The sequence below is a fragment of the Limulus polyphemus genome, unplaced genomic scaffold, assembly GCF_000517525.1.
Source record: "Limulus polyphemus unplaced genomic scaffold, Limulus_polyphemus-2.1.2 Scaffold765, whole genome shotgun sequence".
NCBI lineage: Eukaryota > Metazoa > Arthropoda > Merostomata > Xiphosura > Limulidae > Limulus > Limulus polyphemus.
In genome coordinates, this window is record NW_013666375.1 from 62,534 (window position 1) to 83,904 (window position 21,371).

The 21,371-nt window shown below is 33.6% G+C and overlaps 1 protein-coding gene across 1 annotated transcript in view; it reads left to right on the plus strand.

The window, feature by feature from the left end:
• The window catches only part of LOC106460401, a 122,238-nt gene that overhangs the window by 42,660 nt on the left and 58,207 nt on the right, over nucleotides 1-21,371 (plus strand). The window contains exons 5-16 of the mRNA XM_022387115.1: nucleotides 548-610; nucleotides 725-829; nucleotides 3,290-3,405; nucleotides 5,670-5,725; nucleotides 7,694-7,746; nucleotides 12,026-12,144; nucleotides 12,544-12,694; nucleotides 13,341-13,399; nucleotides 17,051-17,181; nucleotides 18,582-18,688; nucleotides 20,634-20,672; nucleotides 21,004-21,131. Coding sequence (XP_022242823.1) covers nucleotides 548-610; nucleotides 725-829; nucleotides 3,290-3,405; nucleotides 5,670-5,725; nucleotides 7,694-7,746; nucleotides 12,026-12,144; nucleotides 12,544-12,694; nucleotides 13,341-13,399; nucleotides 17,051-17,181; nucleotides 18,582-18,688; nucleotides 20,634-20,672; nucleotides 21,004-21,131 — 1,127 coding nt within the window. The remainder of the gene's footprint in view (nucleotides 1-547; nucleotides 611-724; nucleotides 830-3,289; nucleotides 3,406-5,669; nucleotides 5,726-7,693; nucleotides 7,747-12,025; nucleotides 12,145-12,543; nucleotides 12,695-13,340; nucleotides 13,400-17,050; nucleotides 17,182-18,581; nucleotides 18,689-20,633; nucleotides 20,673-21,003; nucleotides 21,132-21,371) is intronic.

Consider the following 21,371-nt stretch of genomic DNA (forward strand, 5'->3'; position numbering starts at 1 on the left):
TGGTAATAACATATATCGTTTTTTATTTCTTTTACTTTGGAGAGCAGTCACTTTCCCAAAACTGTCTTCAGGGTCGCGAGTTTGAATCCCCTTCCCACCAAACATGCTCGCTCTTTCAGGGGGCGTTATAATGTGACGGTCAATCCCACTATTCGTTGGTAAAAGAGTAGCCCAAGAGTTGGCGATGGGTGATGATGACTAGCTGCCTTTCCTCTAGTCTTACATTGCTAACTTAGCAGATAGCCCTCATGTAGCTTTGCCCGAAATTCATAACAAACAATATAAAATACTATGGTAATGATTTTTCTAAAGAAAAAAAAGGGTACATATATGCATTTTGTCACAAGGCAATAAACACCTTATTCTGGGAATGGTGTAATTTCTCATTTAAAGTCTATAAGTTCAGTTACGTAAATTATAATAGTAATTTGTTTTATGAGACTATTCTGCTTCAATTATTCCATTAGTGTCAAGTTTAACTATAAACAAAAGAAACTGATCTATCTATATGTCTACTGTTAACCAAGTGTTTATGTTTGGTTTTTAGGAAGGTACAGTCAAGTAGACTTCCTGAAACTCAAGAGGACATTCACGTTAGATTTTCATTTATGTAAGTATTGAGTTCGTTTTTTTTTCTAGTTTTCATGAAGTATACATCAAAAAATGTTAATAAGTGAATTTGTCAGTACTTATTCAGACAGAAATTCCTATTTTATGTTTCTAGCTGGGCAGTAACAAGTTTACCTTTTGATTTTATGACGGATATGTGGCCTGATCTGACGAGTGAAGCAGCTGCTCAATCTTTCTGGAAATTTCTAACTTGTGATAAGTAAGTTGTCTTTAATAAGTATTGAACAGGCCTACGATGGTTTTATTCTCTTGACATTTTTGCATGTTCTACCGTATTTCCTGTAAGCTGAATCTGAAAATTATATCCATTTTTCTCCATCACGTATATATTTCTCACAAAACGTCATATGTACTTTTACATAAGTGAATAATTTTCACTGAAATCGGGTCACATTTGTTATGTTTAAAATGTTGACAACCACTGGCTATAGATTTATCTAGACCAATCGCGACGTGAGAGTCTAATCGATCGTTCTAGAACCCGCGAGAAACACACCGCTAGTATATAAACGGTTAACAGGCCACATGACGTGTCATTTCTGGATAGTATTTGTTTGTGCGTTCACTTTGACATGATTTTTTTTTCAATATTATTTATTCATTGCTATGGCAACAAGAGGTTGTGTGAATGACCCATACATATTCTGTTATATTTGTGGTAGCCCCCCAGTGGCACAGCGGTATGTATGCGGACTTACAATACTAGATAAGGAGTTTCGATACTCGTGGTGGGCAGAGCACAGATAGCCTTTGTGTAGCTTTGTGCATAATTAAAAACAAACAAACAAAATATTTGTGGTAAATTTGTTATAAAGAAACAAAGGGAAAACATTACAGATTTTTGTCATAAAAACACAATAGGCGTATTTTGGAATAAAACTTGGGGACCAAGACAAATCATGGGCTCCCACAAAGTTTGCACCATTTGTGTCGAAGAGATGAGACAAAGGACTAAATGTAAGAAAAAGTCTTTACCTTTTGGAATTCCAATAGTCTGACGTGAGCCTAGAAACCACAAAGATGACTGCTATTTTTGTTCATGTAACGTGCAAGGCTACAACACTCGAAATAAAAAGGAAATTTTGTATCCGAACCTTCAATGTTCTATAAGACCTGTTGCTAATGGACCTGATGTACCTGTATCTTCTCCACAGGTGACTCTTCATACAGTTTCATCCGATTCTGAATCTGATGTCAATAGAAATGATGATAGGGGTTGTTTTCAACCTGAAACGTCTGGTGAGCTACAACTTTTCACACAAGTTGAACTTAATGATTTGGTGAAAGACTTGGGCCTTCCAACAAGGACCCAAATTATGAAAATATTGTCAATGACAAGCTCGATAAATTCAAAGAGTTTGGTTGTAATATGAGCTTCAAAGTTCATTTCTTACACTCACATATTGACTATTTCCCTGAAAATCCCCATGCCGTCAGTGAAGAACCAGGGAAAATGTTTCATCAAGACATCAGGGAAATGGAGAGGAGTTATCAGGGAAGGTGGAACATCAGCATGATGGCTGATTACTGTTGGTCATTGAAACGAGATGCTCCAGACTCAATACATAAAAGAAGGACCACAACACGTAGTTTTGAGACTAAAAGACGTAGATTTCACAAGAAAAATCAGAATGAATGAGGACGCATATTCGTTTGACATCAATGTTCTTCCCTTTTCTTCAGTTTGTTTGTATTTTTGTTAAGAAACATAAGAGTAAAAAATGTTCATTGTGGTAAACGAAATGACAATTTGATCTAAATAAGAGTTTGTTTTCTTCCTGATTTGTAAAAAATCCTTACGTGATAGAAAAAAATGAATATTATGTTCGAAATCTGCGTAGCTGAATTATAGAAAATCCGTTATTAAAACCAAAACAACTTTTATGAAATTTAAATTCGCATGCCTGTGTTTTCTGATTATATGTGTATTGGATGGTTAATACTATAATATATGAGAAAATTTAAAATAGGCATAAATTGGTGTATTTGAGAACCCCCCCCCCAAAAAAAAACAACAACATAAATTCTGTACAGTGTTAGAAATCATATTGTAGTTGCTTTTGTGTTGTATTGAGCAAAACATCTTAGGAGTAAGCTCATCAATAAAAAAAAGTGCCTTATATGACCTCTGAAGTTGCCCCCTGTCCAGTGACTCAGCGGTAAGTCTGAAAGCTTGTAGCGCTGAAACCCCGGGTTTCTAGCATTGTCAGTCCGCAGACATACCGCTGTGCCACTTGGGGGGCACAAACAAACAAACCTGTGAACTTATATTTTCATACATCTACAGAAGCGAAGGTAATGGTAGAGATATATATGGAATGCTTGTTGTTGTTGTTTTCTACTGTGTTTGTACAGCTTTTTCCCTTAGAGTATATAATGCAAATTCAAGGATTTTTTCCGTACTGTCATGACAATTAATGTCTGCGAATAAAAGGTGTTCTATTTATAGAGAAATCCATACTGAGCCATGGAAATTGCCAGAAGTATCTAGAGCAGCGGTTCCTAACCTTTTCACCACCAAGGACCCTTAATCTGTTTTTACTTGGACTCTCGTTAACAGGGTAGAGAAAGTACGGAGCTTTTTCTGCATCTTCACAGTGGTGTGTTTGGTTGAACTAACTGTAAAGTTTAATACTCTAATTTGTTTTTCACCCTCCAGGATTTCAGATACTCTCGATCGTTATGAACAGTGGGGTCAGTGGAAAGGAATAATTAATGTGGACGACCAAGGAGACGAAGAGTTGATCCTGTGGGGCGTAAAGGCCAGGCATTTTGGTGATTATTACATTGCTTATTTAATACCTAACAGTAGAATTAATCCTGTGAGGCGTAAAGGACAGGCATTTTGGTGACTATTACCTTACCTACTAAATAACTATCAGGGGAACTGATTCTATGGGGAGTAAAGGCCAGGAAGGTTTGTGACTGTTACCTAATCTACTAAATAACTATCAGGATAATTGACTCTATGGGGCGTAAAGGTCGGGAAGCTTGGTGACTGTTACTTACTAAATAACTAACAGGAGAATTGATCCTAGGAGAGTAAAGGCCAGGAATATTGGTGACTGTTACTTACTAAATAACTAACAGGAGAATTGATTCTAGGGGGAGTAAAGGCCAGGAATATTGGTGACTGTTACTAAATAACTAACAGGATAATTGATCCTAGGGGGAGTAAAGGTCAGGAAGCTTGGTGCCTGTTACTTACTAAATAACTAACAGGAGAATTGATCCTAGGAGAGTAAATGCCAGGAATATTGGTGACTGTTACTTACTAAATAACTAACAGGAGAATTGATCCTAGGGGGAGTAAAGGTCGGGAATATTGGTGACTTTTATCTTATTTACTAGGTAACTAACAGAATAATATTGTGGAGCATATAGGGCAGGCATTTTGGTTATTGTTACCTTATCAAATAACTAACAGGAAAAAATTCTCTGATCAGCAAGTTTAATGAATAAGTAGTTATTGTAGAACAAAGTGTGTTCGAAATTTAGGAATTTTGAAAAGAAGACACTTTCGCAATCCTCTGTTATCATACTTTGTGATTGTTTTTATTTTATTATTGCAAATATATATATATATAAGGCTAATGTCCGTCTGTCCGCAAAACTCCTCCCACAGCTTAAGTCCGATTTGAATGAAATTCTCATGATTTTTCAACATCATAAGGAGAAGTTCCGAACAAAGTTTTATTACAAATGGATTTCTTATAGAAAAAGTTTGTTTAATGAATATGTCGACTATTTTATTAAACAATAAGTCAATAACGGCTATATATCGCATCAAAATGAAATATGTTATAAAATAGACCCTCACTAAAATTAAACAAATAATAGGACCTTATTTTGTAAAGTAGAGACGGCTGGTATAGGTATTAAAAATTGTAATAAAAAATAAATTATAAGAACCACGTTTCGACCTTCTTATGTCATCTTCAGGTTAACAAAGACGTTGAAACTTTGTAGAATGGACGGCGACTGCCTGTTGTAGAGACACAAGCGTAGAGGACCCCGTTTCAAAAGTCTTCCGCCTTTCGTCTTCAGGCAGTTGCCGTTCATTCTACAAAGTTTCATCATGAATACTCTGCCTAAACAATCTAGCAAAGAATAACAAAGACGTTGTTCTTATACTTTATTTTAATTAACGTTTTTAATACCAGCCGTCTCTGCTATACATTTTTACTTCAAGTGGGTTTCTCATCATTAAGGACCTTATTTTATTTCCAAAATATCTTCCTTAATGGAGAAATGGTACTTCTTTACATTTTAATAATGTTCATTAATTTTCTACAATTATTATTATTGTTAGCAACGAAACTAAGTTTTTTTAATAAAACTTCAAAAATTGTAGTAATGTGAGTTTAATGTAGAATTTCAAGGTGAGTCTTCCTAGTAGAGAATCGTTGTAAAATTTCAGATGAAAAGAATGTTTCTGCTGGAGAATACAAACGTACGCTATGAACTGAATTGTTCTGTGTACGGAGTTCGTTGCCTACAAATTTGCGGGAATGTTGTAGTAACTCGATCTTCGTAAGTTACACAAGTATTTATTTACTTATGAGTATAAAGTGATAAAAAACAGAAAATCACGATGCCAAAAATTGTCAAATGGAAATGTGACTTATCACTGAGAAAGTCTGAAACTTTGAGAAGGAAAATGAAACGTCAGAATGCAAGTTACAGAAAGAAAGAGGTAGGCTTGTTCACCAAGTTATGAGGTAAGATCCAGTGATAAGAAGCCACGAACAAACCAGAAATACAGAAGCTCATCAAATTGATCGCCAAGATACAGTTAGAAGAAGTCAGGAGCAGTTTGGTAACAGAGAAACACACCGTTGAGCTCGCCAAGATCCTGACCGAACAGCTGCCCATAGGGGGCGTTTCTGTTAGTATAATATATCACTTGAGTAAAACTACTTAGTTTCAGTATTTCAGATTCATTACTTGTTATTTGTCGTCGATGTATTCTTTGGTAACGTAATGAACAGCACACACAAATGTTTCAGCATGGTAACCTTGTTCATTTCATTTTACAGGCATAGAAGACTGGACACAATATGACCGATACTTACGTATGTACGGATATATGGAGGTAAAGCTTTCAATCAAAATTCTTCTCGTTTACTACTTTCTTAAAAGCAATACACTGTAATTCATGTCATGATGGTATCGATCCAATACATTTTAATCATTATAAGCAAGATAGTTTGTACAATATATGCAACTAGTTGTGCTCGATACAGGATGTATTTTTAGTTCTGTAAGTAGCGTGTTGTTAACCAGAATTTAATATTAATGGACCACACGGAGGTAGAGATACTCAGCAACATAATGTAATAATAAAGTGGAACAGTGCTTGAACTAGTTAAAATAGTGTGAAAATGTAGCCAACGTTTTGTTTAAACAATTTCAATGACTTCCTAACCAATATCTATAACAGTGTGTTTATCAACTGTTTCGTCCTTTAAGTCTGACTTCCTAACCAATATCTATAACACACTTAAAGGACGAAACAGTTGATAAACACACTGTTATAGATATTGGTTAGGAAGTCAGACTTAAAGGACAAAACAGTTAATAAACACACTGTTATAGATATTGGTTAGAAAGTCACACTTAAAGGACGAAACAGTTGATAAACACACTGTTATAGATATTGGTTAGGAAGTCAGACTTAAAGGACGAAACAGTTAATAAACACACTGTTATAGATATTGGTTAGGAAGTCAGACTTAATAGACGAAACAGTTGATAAACACACTGTTATAGATATTGGTTAGGAAGTCAGACTTAAAGGACGAAACAGTTAATAAACACACTGTTATAGATATTGGTTAGGAAATCAGACTTAAAGGACGAAACAGTTGATAAACACACTGTTATAGATATTGGTTAGGAAGTCAGACTTAAAGGACGAAACAGTTAATAAACACACTATTATAGATATTGGTTAGGAAATCAGACTTAAAGGACGAAACAGTTGATAAACATACTGTTACATCATGCAAGAGACACAAGCTAGGAAGGAGTTGGTCACAGAAGTTTAAGGAAAATATTTATTTTTCAGTATACTTACGGTTAAACTTTATAATTACCTCCGCCAGCGAAGGTGGATGGAGGTTATGTTTCACCCCTGTGTCTGTTTGTGTGTTTGTCAGCAAGATTTCTCAAAATCAATTGAATGGATTTGGACGAAAGTCGGTATATATTTGGAACATGACCCAACTTAGAAGTTATTAGTTTTTGGAGGATCAAGGTCATAGCAAGGTCACGAGAAAAAAATTTCCGATCTGTCAAAATGGGTCCGATTTTCACAATATATTTAGTCTATAACTCAGTCAAAAATGATCGAATTTTGATGAAACTTGGTGGAAATCTGTAGAATATCATTCCTTATTGTCCTTCCAAAAAATAACGACGGACATACGTATACGTTTTCGTATTTTTTGAGCGTCGAATATGATCAACGCTGCGTGACGATGGTATGTGCTGTAATGAGTGTCCCTCTAGTTATGTTCTATGTCGAGCCAGTTCTAACATATGTCGACCATAACGCCCTCTGACAAACAGAAGTTTTTTTTCGATTTTGAATGTCTTTTAATCCCAAAAATTCATAATTTGATTTAAAAGTTTGACCATTAATGTATATAATTTAAGCTACAGTTACGTTTTCACGTGTTACGAATGTCAGGTGATTATTACGGAATACCTTGACGAAATATTTTCAAATCGAGACAAGAATTGTATACCAGTAACTTACCCTGTTTCTCAACATTTAGAACCTTAAACATCCCTCATACGGATATTTATAGTCCTCTGTGATTGCACGTTTTTATATGTTACAACGTTTCTCAGAAGAAACAGTAAATATCAACTTTCCTTTTAATTATGAACACAAAAGGAGTATTGCCAATTAAATGTCAGTAAAAATCACGTGTAATGATATAATCAAGAATACTTCGATATCAATTTGATATGGATAGCTACAGGTACTTTTATTGCGAAGTAGCATCTGGTTCTAAATATGTACTTCTAAAGTATTGCTTATTTCGTTCTACAGGATGGTATGGTGTTTAATGTAGGCCTTCTCCCGATTCCTGGACTATCTACTCAGTAAGTACTCGAGCTTCTTTCGGTACAGTTATTATAAAGGACGCAACTTACGTAATTAAACCTTCAGTTAACAAATTCAGTTTATTTAATACACGCCATTAACTTAAAAAAACTGGATATAATAAAGTAAGAAAGATAAACAAATTCCGTTTCATAATTAGTTAAAATAAAAAAACAATCATGAAGCTACACTAAAATGTGCAAAGTTAAAATTGATTCAAACTCTAGAAACTAAGTAAACTAAACAAACTTACTACCGTGACAAAACAATCATTGCATTGGGTTGTATCAAAAGCTCAAATCTCTTAAATGATCAAATACATATTTCCACTGTATTTTCTCACAAATAGCTCTTTTTTTTCTTGTCACTCACATTTTGTTCACATGTTTCGCCTGCTGCAGTTCTTATAGCTCAAAAAATTCTTATTGGTTCATATATAATGACAGTATGCCTTATTGGTCCACAGACTTTGAGAATAAAAACAGCAAACAGAAGTACGGTTACTCACAGACTTTACCCCAACAAAACATTACATCAAATGTTTAATTTCATTAATAAGTCCAGACTGGATATAAATAAACAAAATTAGCACAATAAATTATAATTGTACAAAATTATTACCCCAGGCTAACCACCACTAAGCTAATTGTAGTATAATAATTTTACTATTCGTTTTCAGTAAAAACCTGAAATATCTAACCATTCAGCGAAATGAAAACGTACACTTCAGTATAACTTGTAATACCGGCGACAAGCAGAAGATTGAGATAGATAGCTCAAGGAGAAATAACTAGTACTAAACATTATAATACTGGCGACAAGCAGAAGGATTTAGATAGATAGCGCAAGTAGAAATAACTTCTCAACTTTCTGCTTGTCGCCAGTATTATAATGTTTAGTACATAGATAGCGCAAGTAGAAATAACTAGTACTAAACATTATAATACTGGCGACAAGCAGAAAGTTGAGATAGATAGCTCAAGGAGAAATAACTAGTACTAAACATTATAATACTGGCGACAAGCAAAAGGTTGAGATAGATAGTTCAAGGAGAAATAACTAGTACTAAACATTATAATACGGCGACAAGCAGAAGGTTGAGAGCGATAGCTCAAGGAGAAATAACTAGCACTAAACAAGTAGTACTAAAGAACCAAAACACACAAAACTTATTATAGGTTTGAAACTTAAAACACAAAAAATAATTGTACACAAATTCTGTTATATTTAGTTTGAGATGTGGGATATTAGCTTTAATATCAGTTCTATGACCGACTAGGCGTTGCAGGAAAGATACCTTCATGCATAAGCACATACCAGGTCTTGACATCTGTATCCAAGTGATATTAATAAATTCATTAAAGTTGTCTTTGTTTAGTGGCTCTTATTTAATACTCACAGATGATTCTGTTAAAGCTAATGGAAATAACACATTTTTATTCAACTTATATTCGTGTTTAAATCCCTAATTCCCCCTCTCTCTCTCTGATGAACACACATGTTCACATTATCATCTCTGATGAACACACATGTTCACATTATCATCTCTGATGAACACATATGTTCACATTATCATCTCTGATGAACATACATATTCACATTATCATCTCTGATAAACACACATGTTCACATTATCATCTCTGATGAACACACATGTTCACATTATCATCTCTGATGAACACATATGTTCACATTATCATCTCTGATGAACACACATGTTCACATTATCATCTCTGATGAACACATATGTTCACATTATCATCTCTGATGAACACACATGTTCACATTATCATCTCTGATGAACACACATGTTCACATTATCATTTCTTATTAATACATTTTTTCACCTTTTTTGTCTCATGAACACGTTTGTTCACATTCAAATGACCGAAATACGAATCATAAGTATGCAACATCAATACCTGGAACATGAAAAACAAAACGTAGGCACTCTGTCAAACATGTCTAATACATAAAACCTTTAATTTACCTATTGAATAGGCATAGATAATCACGCACTCTTCTACACTTAAGTGAAAATTTACTCACTAGACAATACTGTGAGTAATTGAAAACAAAGATAGGAATTGAAGATATACGAGCGAAAATTATAGATATTAAACTTTACACGTTATTAAGTGGTATCCCTAAAACACGCCAGATATAATTATAGCACTTCAATAGCAACTGAATCATGATTCAAAATATTCTCTTTCAGTACAGTGGAAAGCAAAAGAAGAGACCTGAACTAAATCATCAAAAATAAAGAACATTAAATATATATATATATAATAATCATATTTTATTCTCACAATTATACATATTTTTATACTGGAAACAAAAATATTCTATTTAGCAACCAAAAGACAGTCCATACATTAGTTGAAGCAGCATAGGGCTATGCCACTTATGCTGGAGATGCTTTAAAAAGGTTAAGGTGTTAGGTTTGGATCCGATTCAACAGCATGAATTCTAGGTAGACCTGCAGATAAGTTTTCAACAATTCTTATCTTGACAAGTTTCCAATATCCTTGCGACATTAAACCTTTTTGATAGGTTTAAGTGACTTTGGAAAGATCTGATAGGTACCTGTATATGTACCTATTCGAGTTTTTTTGTACCTATGTACATATGTATATGTACCTATTCGAGAAAAGTCTTAAGATTTAATTGCAGACTCTTGAAGTACTCTCTAGAGGTAGATTTGATTTTGATCAAGTGGTCTACTCTTTACTTTCATAGGACTTCTCTAAGGCCTGTCCAAAAGTTTGAAGTCCACAAATTGTCTGGTGGAATATTCTTAGTGGTGAGGATTTTACTAATATACTCGAATCTTGATCATTTAGGGGTTTTTCCTCTTTATAGATTTAGTAGGTCATAATCAAAACTGCTGTGGCTTATTTCAAGCTCATACTTGTTACTGAAGAATTATAATAAACGTACAAGTTGTAGTTTGTACAAATGAACTAAAATCTTCAGGTAAAAAAAAAACTCCAAACATTAAGAAACAAAGAACTGACAAGAAATGATTATAAGATGAAACAGAGAAAGTGAATACGAAACTTTACGTTATTCACAAATCGTGACCACAGCACTTTATGTTATATATTTGAGTATGGGATTACATTTCAACGAACAAGAAACTACGACGTGTAAAACTTGTTTGAAACAAACTTGCGTTAAATCAACAAAGAAAAACAAGAGATGCAATCTTTAAATGATGTAACAAAGCACAAAATACAATCTAATTCACTATCCACCAAATCTAAAAACCTCAGCCAACATAACAAAAATTGTAAAAAAAAAAAACTCGAACAAATAAAAATGACTAAGCAAGTACTATAGCATGGAATAAGATCAATTCATTATTAGAGTACAGAAAATATAGGGAAAAACCCAGCCTGATTTAAATCAAAAATCTAAAACTAAGTAATAAATAAGCTACAACAAAAGCTATTTCAAAACCTTAATTTCTTTTTACTCGTCTGGAGAAACCATCCACGATTTCCATTTCATGCTAGACAACCTTGTGTGAAATGCAAACCCCTGCTGGATTCTGACAACCTTGTGTAAAATGCAAGTCCCGTACGGTTTCTGACAAAAAAACCACCAAGGGCGTGTATTTCACACAATATTGTCAGAAACCACCAGAGGCTTTCATTTCACACCAGGTAGTTGGAAACCACCAGAGGTTTTTATTTCACACCAGGTTGTTGGAAACCAGGGTCTTACCTGTCACAGCAGACTTTAAGAAGAGTAGCAAAGTTCTTCATTAAAAGTCCAGTTTCATTATTGATTGCTGCACGATTAATTAAGTTTCATGATTACTTTCATATTTATGGAGAGTATATATTGTTTGTTTGTTTGTTTTTAATTACGCACAAAGCTACACAAGGGCTATCTGTGCTCTGCCCATCACGGGTATCGAAACCCGGTTTCTAGCGTTGTAAGTCCGCAGACATACCGCTGTGTCACTGGGGGGGCTAAGAGAGTATATATACCAACAAATTTAATAGCTGGGTTATATTGAGGTAAGTAATTTATTTTCATTATGAGAAAGGTTCATAAATTTTATCAAACTGAATAAAACAAAGTGATTGTTGATAAGTGATAAAAAAGGTTTTAATAATTATCGCACAAAATCATGTATTGCTCTAGAATCTATTATAAATAGGAATTATTTGAATTATTCTACATATATTAGAAATGCAGAGGTTTATCAAACGTTATATTAAAACTTTTAAAATGTTAGGTATTGAAATTATTCTAATGTCACAGTATCCATTGCGGCTATATTGTACTTCCAAGCCGAAAAGTGTGCCCTCTAGAAGACTGTGATCTTTCTCTTCCATCGTCTGCTGAGTTCAGTCAACAATGGATTGTTAATTGTTGTGCAGGTAAGGCAATATTAGGTTAAGAACAATATATTTGATTAATAGCGCGAGCAAATGGTTATACGTTGTTAATATTAAATATTATTACTATGGATAAAATATAATATGTATTGCTTTTTTGTTCTAATCTAAACAACTAATTCTAAACTAGTGCAGATTTGGTCGATAGCTGTTTCTAGCTAGTTAGTCCGCAGTGTGTAATGTGCTTTAAAACGTAGTCTTTATTCCAGTGTTTTCTGAGTTCAGACGTTACTTGCTCCAATATTAATATATTTAATAGGTTAATATTATTGTATGAAACTTGTTGTTACAGTTATCAAGTGTCTGTTCGCCAAGAAAGAAGTTGAGATCTAAAACAATTTAAACAGTGACTATTATTAGATTACCGATCGCTATTTTCAGATGGGAAACGGTACCAGATAAAAGTGAAACCAGGAGATATGAGTCTCAAAGAATTCAATGGTCCTCAGTGGGAGTATTGCCAATTTTTAAGATCAGCAGTTTTATCAATAGATGGTCAAACCGGTCAGGGCATCGTGCAGCTTGGACAAAGGTATGTTATGTATAGTTGTGATTATATATCTTTAATTGAGCAAAAGATGGATTTCCAGCAACGTTTCTAGATTTTTTATAACTTTTTCTTTTTATAGAAACGAAACACCAATCTAGTTTTCTTTTAATAGAAACGAAACACTAATCTAGAATTTTAGAACTTTTTCTTTTAATAGAAACGAACACCAATCTAGAATTTTAGAACTTTTTCTTTTAATAGAAACGAACACCAATCTAGAATTTTAGAACTTTTTCTTTTAATAGTAACGAACACCAATCTAGAATTTTAGAACTTTTTCTTTTAATAGAAACGAAACACCAATCTAGAATTTTAGAACTTTTTCTTTTAACAGAAACGAATACCAATCTAGAATTTTAGAACTTTTTCTTTTAATAGAAACGAACACCAATCTTGAATTTTAGAACTTTTCTTTTAATAAAAACGAAACACCAATCTAGAATTTTAGAACTTTTTCTTTTAATAGTAACGAACACCAATCTAGAATTTTAGAACTTTTTCTTTTAATAGTAACGAACATCAATCTAGAATTTTAGAACTTTTTCTTTTATTAGAAACGAAATTTAGAACTTTTTTTTAATAGAAACGAAACACCAATCTAGAATTTTAGAACTTTTTCTTTTATTAGAAACGAAACACCAAAAAGAGAAACAACGAGCATGAAAAAACGTTTCTTAATGGAATCAGGTAAGAGCTTCTTTATTTTATGCTACTCTGTTAATAACTGAAATAGCATCATTGTTAGAATAGACAATTTCAGTAACGAAAACATAAAATATGGTAGACATTAGAACCAAAAGTCGAACGAAGATTCGTTATATTATTTAAAAAGCCTTAATCTTTTATATACATATAAAGATTAATTTACCTCAAATATAAACAACATCATTATTGGAATACTTTTGTTTTTACGTAATACATTTTCGACATTTTTGGGAGGATATCAAAAAACAATAGCGCAAAATACACAAAGTTTACCAACACTATTAGTTCGTTGATTTTCGATTCCAATTCTCCACTGAAAGTTTTTTATGAAGACAAACTTAAGATGTGACAGACTCACTGTATTTAATTTTATTGTCAGTTTCTAAACTATTTTATGAGTCTCAAAAATATTCAAACAGAAATAGTCTAAGATTTTTTTTAATATTTTGTCATTTTCTAAGCTACATTATCACCTCAAAAATATTCAAACAGAAATAGCCTAAGAACAATAATTTATCTTTAAGAAATTTTTTCTTCATTTTCTAAGCTACATTATCACCTCAAAAATATTTAAACATAAATAGCCTAAGAACAATAATTTATTCTTTAAGAAATTTTTCGTCATTTTCTAAGCTACATTATCACCTCAAAAATATTTAAACAGAAATAGCCTAAGAACAATAATTTATTTTTAAGAACATTTTTCGTCATTTTCTAAGCTACATTATCACCTCAAAAATATTTAAACAGAAATAGCCTAAGAACAATAATTTATTTTTAAGAACATTTTTCGTCATTTTCTAAGCTACATTATCACCTCAAAAATATTCAAACAGAAATAGCCTAAGAACAATAATTTATTTTTAAGTATTTTTCTCTATTTTCTAAGCTACATTATCACCTACAAAATATTTAAACATAAATAGCCTAAGAACAATAATTTATCTTTAAGAAAATTTTTCGTCATTTTCTAAGCTACATTATCACCTCAAAAATTATTTAAACAGAAATAGCATAAGAACAATAATTTATTTTTAAGAAATTTTCTTCATTTTATAAGCTACATTATCACTTCAAATATTCAAACAGAAAAGCCTAAGAACAATAATTTATTTTATGTTTTCTTCATTTTCTAAGCTACATTATCACCTCAAATATTTAAACAGAAATAGCCTAAGAACAATAATTTATTTTTAAGAAAATTTTTTTTCATTTTCTAAGCTACATTATCACCTAAAAATATATATTCAAACAGAAATAGCCTAAGAACAATAATTTGTTTTCAACATTTTGGTGTCATTTTCTAAGCTACATTATGAGGCTAAAAATATTCAAACAAAAATAATCTAGAAAATTAAATGTATTTTTCAACTTTCTTGTCATCATTTTTTAAACTACGTTATGAGTCTCAAAAGTATTCAAACAAAAATAACCTGACAATCCTAAATTATTTTCTATTAAATAGCTTGAACCTAATAAACTCTTGTTTATAATATTTTAAGAAATACATAATTTTGTGAAATGTTATTATTCGTAAAATAATTTTGATGAGCTAATAATACAATTTATCATTAACTCTATTAGACTGAAATAAATCAGTTTACATAAATACAGAAAAAACATAAAAGAATAATTCTCTTTTGCATACGAATATTCTAATGAGTTTATATAAATATGTTTAGTTTATGTATGGTAAAACATGGTTTCCCTAATTTTTCTTATCACGATATTCCCCTCCCCCTTTATTTTTGGGTCTCTTTCCCCTGATACTTAAGGCAGTAATAGTCACTTTGTTTTTCTTGAAACAGATACAACCCCTCTTCTTTGTCTTCTGTTTGAGGTAATGGTGCTATAAAAATCTATCTTTCAGTCTCATCAAATTTTCTATATGTACATTAACTACATGCATTTCTTGTTCTTCAAATAACAATTCCGTAAAACCCATCATTTTTGGAATTTCAGAAAATTCTTGTTGCCTCCAGCTTTCTGGTATATAATGAAACTGTTTAGTATTGCTAACTTCTTTTACCACTTCATACGTTTTCTTCAAACCTGTTGTAGCTGTATCAGTGTGATCAAAGCCATCCAATTAATGGTTGTAGTCACAAGGTCCTACTGGTTTGTCAATTCGGTGGCCGCTTCACTTTCTCCTGATGACTCTTCTTGTACTTTCATTATGAATGGTAGTTAGCACATGTGCATCTTCACTCCCTTTACATTTAAAAGCTAACAGCTAAGAAAATGGAAGGATGAGGATCCCCATCATCCAAACATTCTTCTTTCAGCTTCTTTGATAAATATAACTGATTGTTGTTGTGTTTTTTTTTCAATGGGATATATCGTATGAAAAGAAGTGAATCTTTTAATTTCATAAGTAACTCATTAGTGAAAATATTCTTGAATGATGTGTGTACTTCTTGCAGTTCTCAAATAGTTAGCCCACTTATGGTTTTACATTGTACAGTTTGTCAGCAGCAACATAATTGATGTTAAGCAAGTTATTGTTGTTGTCAAGCGTATGCAGAAACCTGAGAAGCAGGATGTATTTATCCCGGAACACGATTACTTTTAAAACCGAAATAACATAGAGGGGGATGTGAAGACCATTACACTTTGATTTATGGCATCTGTGTTATAACAATAAAAAATGTGGGACCAAAATATTGTCTGTATCGTATTTGTCGGTAGGTGGCCAATGTTTCACTCCAGGTCGATTTTTCAGTTGGTTTGTAATTCGTTTGTTTTTCAGTTTGAGGGGTCATTTATAAGTAAGAAACGTACGTTTAATTAACTGTACCGATGGTCAGATTGCTATTTAGTTTCGCTTTAAGTTCATAATTTACTTTGATCGCAAGTTATTAGTATAATATATTATACCAAAATTATTAAGACATTAAAGGTAACTTAACTGTTATTAATGGGATGGTTGTGTCTGCTTCAGTGCGTAATACTGTAGTCGCTTGTGTGTGAAGACTGATGGGCTATCATAATAAAATTTACGTTTAATGTAAAGATTAAGTGACTTTCTGTTTATTGTAAAAATGGAATTTGTGACCCTGATCCACGGTTTGGGAAATCTTGACCTAGGAAGCTAGAACCACTCGCTACTGTCGTGCTGGAATGAAAGTATGTTATAGTATTTGGTATGTTTAACTTGAACGACATCATATTAAAAAAATGTGCTAATCTGAAGAACTCGAGAGGCCTCCTAGGTTCAGATATAGCCATTCTTAATTTTGAGTTACTCATCAAGGGAAATGCAGCCTGTCACCACTAGGGCGTTGCCAGGATATGAACCGAAGAACACAGTCACAGCTGATTTGTTCGTTTGGAATTAAGCACAAAGCTACACAATGGGCTATCTGCGCTCTGCCCACCACGGGTATCGAAACCCGATTTCAGGCGTTGAAAGTCCGCAAACATACTGCTGTGCCACTGGGGGGGGGGGCTCATAACTGAAAGTGCAGAACGTATTTAGCAGAGTCGAGTCGTGAACCTTAGACCTTCAATTCTCAGTCCAGCACGCTAAGTAGGCTACTCCTGGCTCTGCTGTGTAGTAAGAGTAAAGTATTGAAGTTTTTTGTTGTTGTTGTTAAATTATTCTGTTACTCTTACCATTTCATTCATTTCCAGATATTATCCAGAGCAAGAAAATGCCTTTAGTGTTAGATCTCACAGACAAGCTATGTCAAAACATTTCAGTAGCTGGAGGAAAAGGAACATCGGTGGCATGTTTGATGCAGCTTAAAGAAGAATGCTTGCAGGTTAGTGTTTTAAATCTAGATTATGTCAGCTTTTAAATATTTTGCTCAATCCAATACTATGAACATAGGAAGGAAACTGATATTATGCAAAAATGTATTGCCATTATTGTTTGAAACTGAAACCACAACCGCAACTGAGGTGTTTGGAAAATCGACTGATGACAACTTAAGGGCGGAGGTTTAGGTCTTGTGGACACGCACACTATGAAGAGGTATTATCGCCTACTATGCATTATACCATATAAGTAAAGTATTTTACCAACTCCAATTAATATTTGCAGCAAACTTTGGTTCCTACTGTTGTTCAACAACATCCAAAAAGAAAGAAAGCATTCAAGGCTCTAGAAATACTTCTCAGATTTCGTACTAAATAGAGCTGTATTAATGAGATAAATTTATTGTTATTCATATCTCGAGATCTGTTTAATTTCAAGATCAGTTTTTGTCAGTTAAATCAACATATATAATGGTTTGATAAATTGTATTAGATACGAGAACAAATAATCAACACAGGGATGATTCAACAGGCTTTTGATGCACAGATATTTTATACTATTCAACAGAATTATTGAACACTCGCTGATTAGTCGCTCCTTTAGTAATTTAGACTTGCTCTTTATCAGGCATCCTTAACACTCAAGTGGTTAACAATATCACCAAGTGGTGGACCTTAGACATCCTGATGGAAATATACAAGTGATGGGTAGCTGTAAGCGTATATGTATTTTTATGCACATTTCTTTTGTACACTGCTTCCACACAAAAAAAATAAAAGATATATTAAAATTTTGACATATCTTCTTCATGAAATATTAGACTTTGGGTTGTTTTGAATTTCACTCGCAGCTACGCGAAGCCTATCTGCGCTAGCCGTCCCTAATTTAGCAGTGATAGTAAACATCACCCACCGCCAATTCTTGGGTTACCCTTTTACCAACGAATAATGGGAATGATCGTCACATCATAACACCCCCACGGTTGACAGGGATTCGAACCCACAGATTGCGAGTCGAGCGCCCTAACTACCAGGCTATCTAAACCCGAAATATTATGTAGAAAAGTATAAATAAAGGCAACACCATCGGATAACACATAGTTTTCGATTTATTGAGTTACAGTATCACCCAAGGGTTTGTTTATTAAATTATTTTTATATTCTTAGTCCAAAGCTACACATTGGGCTAGCTGCACTGTACACCGCGGGGAACTGAGCCCCGAATCTTTCGTGTTGTAAGTCCGTAAACTTACCGTTGACCCATCAGGAGACTGTAATAATAATAAATAAAGTTTACGTTGGAACTAAATTTTTTGATATTTTTATTCGATACATTTTTGTCTACTTGATTTAGAGCAGGGGATTTTGTGTCAAGAAATCGCTTAATTCTGTATTTTTTATTTAGTTCCAGGTTCCTGAGGGTTTTGTATTGTCTACTGCCGCATATAATCGTCATTTAGCGAGTCATCCGATTTTAAGGCAATGCATTGGTGATATCCAAAAGGCCATCAGGTAGTTAACCCTCACTTTCCTTTCCGAATTGATTTTACCTCTAAAATGTATCAATATTCAGTATTTTGTGTGGTGATACTTTACATACTGAAGAGATTTTAAAAATAACATTTTAACCATGATGCGAGTATTGGAAATTGATAAATGCATCAACATGTATTGAGAGTTTTTAATAGAACTTTTTTCACATCTTATGTGTAGATTTCTTTTCTTTTTTTGCAGACATATTAACCTTTTACCAAATCAAATAACTGATAATGACAGATTAATTTCAAACAAAGCCTTAGATGTAATTTGTTTTCACCATAGAACATTATTCATTATCATAATATGTTGATGGTATGTATTATTTTACCAATTTGTTGAATCTTTGGACACGAAGTTCTTTGGTCTAGAGTAAGCTTTGTTTGAGCTGTGTGCCACAGCGGAATGTCCGCTGACTTATAACGCTAAAAATCGGGTTTCGATACCCGTGGTGGGCAGAACACAGATAGCCCATTGTGTATCTTTGTGCCTAACAACAAACATTTTCAGCTGCATGCATTGTGGGTAGCGAATCCATATTTTTAGCCTCATGAGCCCTCAAGCTTATCGCCGAACCATGTGGAGAGCAGGACTTAAGCAACACTAGCGCTTAGTCCAAGGTCTTGTGATAAGGAGCATTATTCTGCTGTATCAAAGTATCGGTCTGATAACCCAAGATCTTCAGCATGGTCCTTGGAACATGTACGTTTATGACCAGAGATCATTTAAGTTTCCAGATATTTTACGTTTCGATCTTACATACAATGCGAATGATTGAGCTCTAACCGTACCATCCAATTAGAAGATTCACAGTCGCATTGTTCGCTTGCACGTTTTTCCGACCTACCACCAGATGGCTCAGCGGTAAGTCTGGGGGCTTATAACGCTAAAAATCGGGTTTCGATAGCCACAGAAAGCAGAGCACAAGCAGTTTATTGCGTGACTTTATGCTCAACAACAAACAAACAAAACTCCTCCAAACCAATATTCGGACATCATTTCAAAACTGGTTATACGATTCTCATTATACCACAAAATTAGCGACCGACTTTAGAATTCAAGTGACGACGGCTTTACATCAAAGTACCGAACACTCCTGATGAGGATGTACTAGCTATGCATCCTATCTTTCTAAAGTGTCCAGAATTCAAGTGACGACGGCTTTACATCAAACAAAGTGGTACCGAACACTTCTGATGAAGATGTACTTTCTGTGCATCTTATCTTTTTAAAGTGTCCAGAATTCAAGTGACGACGACTTTACGTCAAACAAAGTGGTGGCGAACACTCCTGATGAGGGTGTACTATCTTTGTATCCTATCTTTCTGAAGTGTCCACATTCATGAACATCATGATGGTGCCCCTTCACACATAGCCATATTAACTACAGTAACGTAACTGTAAATCTGCTGAGACTATTTGGTTTGTTTTTTTAGAACAAAGCTACATTGGATTATCTGCTGTGCCCACCGCGGGAAATCGAACCCCGTATTTTAGCGTTGTAAGTCCGTAGACTTACCACTGTCCCACCGGAGAACAATTTGTTAGAAAGATTATTTCTGTTAGTCTTCCCAATCCAAACAAATGAACACTTGTCTCTCTCCAACAGCACTTTAAACTGTTTGGGTTGTTTTGTAGATTTTGAATATCTAATACCCGATTGTTTAAGCCTCTCTAGGCTCAGTGAACTTCTTCGCAAATCATGCTGGGTAGAGTGTCACACAAGTTTGGAATGACAATCTGTACTAACCTGAATGAAGACTAATAATTAATATTGTCCTTTTCATTGTATTTACCTGAGAAAACCAGGTTGCTTGGCAACTATGGAAAAATGATAATAAATAAATAAATACACTGTTAATTGAAGTTATACATATTTATGATGATAACAAATAAGAATATGTTTTACATTACATTTCAGTTCTCAAGATACTGAGATACTAAGAAAAGCATGTGCCAGGTAAGCGAGAAATTGAGTATTTTCTACGTATATTAACAGTTGCATATTTTGTGTATAATTTTGCTACTATGAAATATCTCTACTTTGATCTGGACAACTTGGTTCTTTCTTTGTTCGTATAGTTAATGTATAAGAGTCATAAACTGAATATTTGACTGCATTTTCTTGAGATGAATATATTTATCATTTTAATCACTAATGGCCAGTTGTTTATTTTGAGAACTGTCGAAAGCTAACTACTGCGACTGTGCAATTGTTATGAAGAGTTGAAAACTTATTTTGATTACAAACAGCACTCATTTACCAATATCTGTTTCTATCGTTATGAAAGTGCCGTAACCGAATTCCACAACACCGATATCGCAGTGGATCTAAAAGATGAAATTACTAAAGTCTTGAAGAGGATTTTTCGGAGACATGTTGATGAATTATGCTTAGCAGTTCGTTCCTCAGATGTCTGTAAGTGTAGAAACTTCAGTGTGCAGTTAACATGTTAATGAGCTATGCCTAGCAGTTCGTTCCTCAGATGTCTGTAAGTGTAGAAACTTCAGTGTGCAGTTAACATGTTAATGAGCTATGCCTGGCAGTTCGTTCCTCATATTTCTGTAAGTGTAGAAACTTCAGTGTGCAGTTAACATGTTAATGAGCTATGCCTAGTATTTCGTTCCTCAAATTTCTGTAAGTGTAGAAACTTCAGTG